We start from the raw sequence: 6,023 nt of genomic DNA on the forward strand, positions 1-6,023 counted from the left end.
CTTATATAGGATTTTGAGTTACAGGAAAAAAGAAAATTTGCCAAATTTTTGGAATTCCAAATTGTGGCATTATCACTAAAATATCATCTTGACTTTCAACACTAACATGGACATTAAGCATATTATGCTTAGTAATTCTCTGGACTTCCAATCATATCGCTACATCTACCATATTTTATTTGAACTATTTCATTGTAAGAGGGTTGAGCGATTGACAAGTCACACCTAAGTCCATCGACTGTCTGATGTCAAAAATTAAAATTATATACGTTTAGAAGTCGCACAAAAAATTCAGATATGGGAAATTAGTACATGCTAAAGAAGAATGTTGGTGACAGAAAAGTCAGCCAGTTGGTAAGGTAAGAGTTGATGAAGTTGAGCATCTAGCTGATGGTCTATACAATATGATATTTGTATTACATTAGCAGTTCATAAATATTATCTTCATGTTTAACATTACCATTCTCAAAAAAAAAAATATTATCTTCATGTCAGTTGGGCCTGGTGGAAGTCCAGACGAGAATGGAGAAACTACAATTGATGCCATGGTCATGGATGGGGTAATATTTTTCTGTTTATTCTTGTATGTTGCTTCATGGTCACTGTGCTGAAGGCAAACATAATTTGAAATTTATTTTGGACTTTCTAAGACATGCATAGGAAACAATGGAGGTGGGCGCTGTTGCTGCTATGAGGTATGTGCCAGAGGGCATTAAAGCTGCGAAGTTAGTGCTGGAGTATACTAAACATACTATGCTTGTTGGGGATCAAGCCTCAGCTTTTGCCATTTCAATGGGCCTTCCAGGGCCTATAAACCTAAGCTCAGTTGAGTCAATAGAGAAGTGGACAAAATGGAAAGAAAATTATTGCCAACCTAATTTTCGAAAAAATGTTATCCCTAGGGATAATTGTGGTCCATACCATCCAAATGGTCCTTCAACAAGAAGATGCCTGATGGCGAATGATTTCATGCCTAATGAATTTGGATCAGTTAATGTAGGTTTACATAGCCATGATACAATATCCATGGCTGTCATTGACCAAGTAAGTTGTTGATGTGTCAGCCTTCCTAATTTTGGTAGCTTGTTAGCTTTTTTCATCAAGAACTGTTTATTACTTTCCTTTTTAGCTTGGACGGATTGCTGTTGGTACATCAACTAATGGAGCCACGTTCAAGATTCCAGGAAGGTGATGATCTTTACTTGCTTATGCTATGAGAAAATTGTGTGATTTTTCAACGTTTTACCATGAAGCCCAAAGAAAAACTTCAGTGACCTTTTTAGAGCTGTTGTGCTTACACCATACACTTCTATTTTTGCTTCAGTAAAACAAAGTACTTTGCGAACCTGCTATTTATATCAAGAAAGCTGGAAATGAGGTTATCTAGCTTACTGTCCCTTTCCCTAAAGGGACAATGCTCGTCTTAAAGGGTAGAAGAAAAGACAAGTTACGTGAAGTTGTGGGAGGGAAAGCATCCCCCCCTCCTCTTCTTTTATCAGGTAGTTGTGGAGGGACATGCCCTTTATTCAGGGGCGTCCAAATAAGGTGAAACAATTCATCAACATTTCAATAAAAATTGCTTGTGAAAAAGGAAAAAAATTGAAAATTTGTAACGAAAATTTACTGCTTGATCTATCTATTTTGGATGGAAAGTAAAAAGTAATCTTTTAGAGGTTGTCACTGCAGTATCAAAAGATTAAACACTTACGCGTTATCGACTTCTCTATTCATGTCAGTATGTGTTTGTATATTCAGACCTTTGGTAATGTGCGACATATTCTAACTAATTCGCAAAAATATAGATTCATGATAGCTATCTCTTTTGTCCGAAGTTGAATATCAATGTTTGACTTTTCTCCTCTTTTTGCTTCTTTCATCCTTTTTTCGCTTTCCGCTATTTATGGTTGACAGACCGTTTCATAAAATAGATTGAGAAAGTTTAAGTTGAGAAGACTAAAAGTGGTTCCTATATATGATGGACCTTTAATCTCATTGAAGGGAAGTAGACGGTGTTTTTGTATCAAGTGAAGGAGGTGGAGATTTAATTAGAAAAGGAGGGATCAGTTTACTTTATACTTGGATTAGATTTTCTGAATAATTTTCTGATTTCCTTATATCAATTTGTAGAATGTTAACTTGCCTTAATATTTGATTGGTGGATTTTGCGTTTGAGTGTACTTGCCTCTGCAGTAGAAATTTACTTCTCTAACAGAATAAAGCCATTACTTTATTTACCCTTTTCCTCAGAAAACAAAATAAACCATTACAGTGGTCATTCAACCACAACATTTTATCAAACTGGTTTCGTTATTTTTCTTTCGGTTTTCTATCTTTAACAGTTTCCTTTTACTTCTCCTTTCCCTTTTTAAATGCAATCGTAGGGTTGGTGATGGACCTATAGCAGGGTCTTCAGCATATGCAGATGCTGAAGTTGGTGCTTGTGGAGCAACTGGGGATGGTGATATTATGATGCGCTTCCTTCCATGGTACTTCGCAAGAACTTCCTCTGATTTTTTCGTGCCAACATGTACAGCAGAATTTTGTTTAGAAACTAGTAACTTTAGCTTTCTAAGATGCAGAGAATATTTAGAATATCTGACCAGGTAAAGTCCGCAGGAAGGGTTTAAAGGTTGGGGTTTTTGCATAAATATGCAGCATGAGAATAAATGGCGAAGCCTAGCTCCTCGGTCTTTCACACACCCACAGGTGGTATTCCTGTGAATGTTAAGTCATTAACGTATGATGATTAGCGGCAAATTGTCATATGACTTGTACAAAAGCTTGTATATGTGAGAAACAAGCATTTTAAAGGTCTGGTTTGATTCCTGAACAGTTATCCTGGCAGTAAGAAGCTAAAGCCCCTTGAAAAAATCTAGCTTGTCATAGTTGATTCATAGCTTTGCATCAACTAGTATTCATCCTCTAAAAGATAGGAATAGCAAATTTGTGCTATAAGCGTCTAAATTAATACTCCCTCCGTCCCAAAAAAAGTTATCGCTTTAGCAAAAAAAAAATTGTCCTAAATTAAGTGTCGCTCTAGAAATTCAAGACAAAAAATAGTAATTGTTTCCAACTATACTCTTATATTAAAGAACTATACTTCTTTTTAATAATGCTCAATTCTCAAGAAACGTCTAATAAATAGGGGTAACTTAGTAAACTATACCTTGTATTTATTGTTTTTTCTTATTGGGCGTGAAATGAGCTAAAGCTACACTTATTTTGGGACGGAGGGAGCAGTCAGTATACCTAGGTTATAGTTGATTTCGCTTGCTCTCCAGATTCTCTTGCTGGGATCACAAACACTAGATAAAGCTTTAGGTTCATTCCCCTGATTGCTTGGATATGTTTTTCTCCCTTACACTTCATAGGGGATTTAAGAAGTTTCTAGCTGGATCAATACATGATTTTAAGCTCATGTCCAATATTTTAGAGGCCAACATAATTTGAATGGAGATAAACATTTTTCTGTGTTGTTTGGCTGATTCCAGTTATCAGGCCGTGGAGAATATGAGATTAGGAATGGAACCCAAACTTGCTGCAAAAGATGCTATATCGCGAATTGCAAGGAAGTATCCAAACTTCATTGGGGCTCTATTTGCAGTCAACAAAAGTGGAAATCATGCAGGTGCATGCCATGGTTGGACTTTTCAGTACTCTGTCAGAAACCCTGGGATGAATGACGTTGAGGTCTTTACCGTTCACCCCCAGTGATCCCTTTAGAATACCGTTTCTATTTTAGTTCTTGCTCTTCCATGAAGCCGCCATTCGTATTCTCTTGTGGATATTGTAGAAGAGTTGATGTTCTTCCATGTTATGGTTATTTAAGGACTTATTATCAAACCATAAAATGTCTATTGGTACGATAAATTCAAATCTGAAGTGCGTGTAATGACAACCCAGTTAAGCTTCTAATATTGCTTGGCTGAGACATCTCCAAAGCAATACTATACGGGTGATTTACAAGAATGGCCTTAGAGGTGGGTGCTCTTGACTTTTGACTTCACTTGCCTCGTGGGCAAAACTTCAAGGTCAACAAGTTTTGCCTTTTGACCTTGAAGGTTTGTCCTTAGGCAAGTAGGGTCAAAAGTTCAAGATCATTGTGTGTAATTTCCTGATATTATACTCGGTGATGATTTTACCCAGCTACTTGAAATGGGCTTAAGAACCGGCTAAGAATGAATTTTTCTTGGCAACATTTTTTTCTCAAAGAAAAACTGCAAGTTTATATGCATACAGTAGACTTAATTTCCAGGATCTTGTAAATTATGAGAGCTTAGTTTACCAGACGGTCTTTTCTTCTTCCTGTTTTGTGGACTAAGGAACCTAATTGACGGTCAGTTCTTAACGAGTTTAATATTTAAGTGTAAGGATTTTGCTGACTTGACATGGATTTATTTCAAGATTGGTTAGTTCTATCAAGGAAATATGAAAGCTGAGTTGTGCATAAAAGTTTCATTTTTTTGCGCGGAGTGCCCTTCTTTTGGGGTGGTCTTTAAATTTTGCCCCTCATATTTGAAATCTTTAAAATTTGCCCTTCGGCTAACACCCATAGGTTCCAGGTTCGAATTCACGCGCAGTTAAAATTTTAAAAAAAAATCACAAGGCAGAGTTTAAATTTCGCTATCTTGGAATACTTTTGTTAAGAATTATCAAAGTTATGCCGACGCATACTTATGCCTTGTGGGCGGACTTGGCATAAGTATAAAGTCCGCATAACTTTGATAATTCCTTCACAAAGTTATGCCGGTGGGGGCATACTTTTTGGGCAAACCTTTGTGAAGGAATTATCAAAGTTATGTCGGACCGACATACTTATGCCAAGTACGATAAGGCATAGTATTCAAGAAAAAGTCAGTTCTTCACATAATTTTTAACTACATGCCCGTCCTAATTAAAATAAACAGAATCCAAACTTAACAATATTAACACATCGCCACGATTGACAACCTCATCATGAATTGCATTTGCACCAAGATCCGTACCATTTCCACCCGACAAGAGCATGTTTATTCTCGTCAAGAAGTAAATCTTAGATAAAGCCAAAATAATTCGGTGTAAGTAAGCTAGCTATAGATGGTCACTCAAGCACCGAATGCTATCCACAATGTCGAAACTTTAGGTCCTCCACGTTATACACCTAGCAAGCTTCCACAAGAATGATGAATATTTTGAACCACTTTCTGGGATAACTGGTAACAAGACATGCTATGACTTATCACTCAAATATTTATTTCTGTTAGGACCCGGCATAACTTTGATAATTCTTCACAAGTTATCTTGGCTGGGGCATACTTTTAATGGGCAAACTTTTATGCCCGATCAGAGGCATAACTTTGTGAAGGAAGTCAAATGGACAAAATACTGCCAATAAAGGCATGATAACTTTGGTAAGCAAGTGTATCTATGACTTTGCGAATTTTTTTTAAAATTTTAGGAACCTATGGGTGTTACGAAGGGCAAAATTTAAACATTTCAAATATGAGGGCAAAATTTAAAGACCACCCAAAAAGGACGGCAATTCGTGAGAACGCCACAAAGTTTAAGTAGGTATTTGGACACAGATTTGGTTGAAATTTGAAGAAAAAAAATGAGTTTCCGAAATTGATACTACTATTTAAAAGTTAAAGTTGTGTTTGACATGTATTTCACCTAAAAAAAGTTGAAGTATTGCGAGTGGGAAAAATTCACTGAGAAATTAGCAACAACAACAACATACTTGATGATAATCCCACAAAGTGAGGTTTGGGAAGGGTAGTGTACGCAGACTTATCCCTAGCTTGGAAATAGAGAGGTTGTTTCCGGTAGATCCTTGGCACAAGGACAAGCAACTCAAAACAGTATAAAGAGTCATGACAAAATACTATAAAGCATGATAAAGCACTATGAAAAAAGGACAGTAACTACCACAAATTAATACAATAATTGAAGTACCAGAAACAACATAAAGTAGTAAAAATCGAAGTACAAGAAACTATAAGAGTAATACTATGACTACTAGTATGAACGAATAAGTAGGACAA

The 6,023-nt window shown here is 36.4% G+C and overlaps 1 protein-coding gene across 2 annotated transcripts; it reads left to right on the top strand.

Annotated features, from left to right (window-relative positions):
- The first annotated feature begins 393 nt into the window (after positions 1–393).
- LOC132056711 (probable isoaspartyl peptidase/L-asparaginase 3) lies at positions 394–3,915 on the top strand. Of its 2 annotated transcripts, none has more exons than XM_059449020.1 (5): positions 394–560; positions 651–1,044; positions 1,130–1,188; positions 2,382–2,486; positions 3,492–3,915. In XM_059449020.1, exons 2-5 carry the CDS (start codon positions 667–669, stop codon positions 3,712–3,714), a joined length of 765 nt encoding a protein of 254 aa, XP_059305003.1. In that variant the 5' UTR covers positions 394–560; positions 651–666; the 3' UTR covers positions 3,715–3,915. The 2 variants fall into 2 exon arrangements, with proteins under 2 accessions (XP_059305003.1, XP_059305002.1); XM_059449019.1 differs by having other exon boundaries at positions 472–560; positions 661–1,044.
- Positions 3,916–6,023: the final 2,108 nt, after the last annotated feature.

Source organism: Lycium ferocissimum, chromosome 5 (genome assembly GCF_029784015.1).
Source record: "Lycium ferocissimum isolate CSIRO_LF1 chromosome 5, AGI_CSIRO_Lferr_CH_V1, whole genome shotgun sequence".
NCBI lineage: Eukaryota > Viridiplantae > Streptophyta > Magnoliopsida > Solanales > Solanaceae > Lycium > Lycium ferocissimum.

Coding starts and splice junctions, on each gene's coding strand:
- LOC132056711 (XM_059449019.1), top strand. CDS start 489: ATGTCAGTTGGGCCTGGTGGAAGTCCAGACGAGAATGGAGAAACTACA. Junction 561..660: donor ATGCCATGGTCATGGATGGG/GTAATATTTTTC, acceptor AGACATGCATAG/GAAACAATGGAGGTGGGCGC. Junction 1,189..2,381: donor ACGTTCAAGATTCCAGGAAG/GTGATGATCTTT, acceptor ATGCAATCGTAG/GGTTGGTGATGGACCTATAG.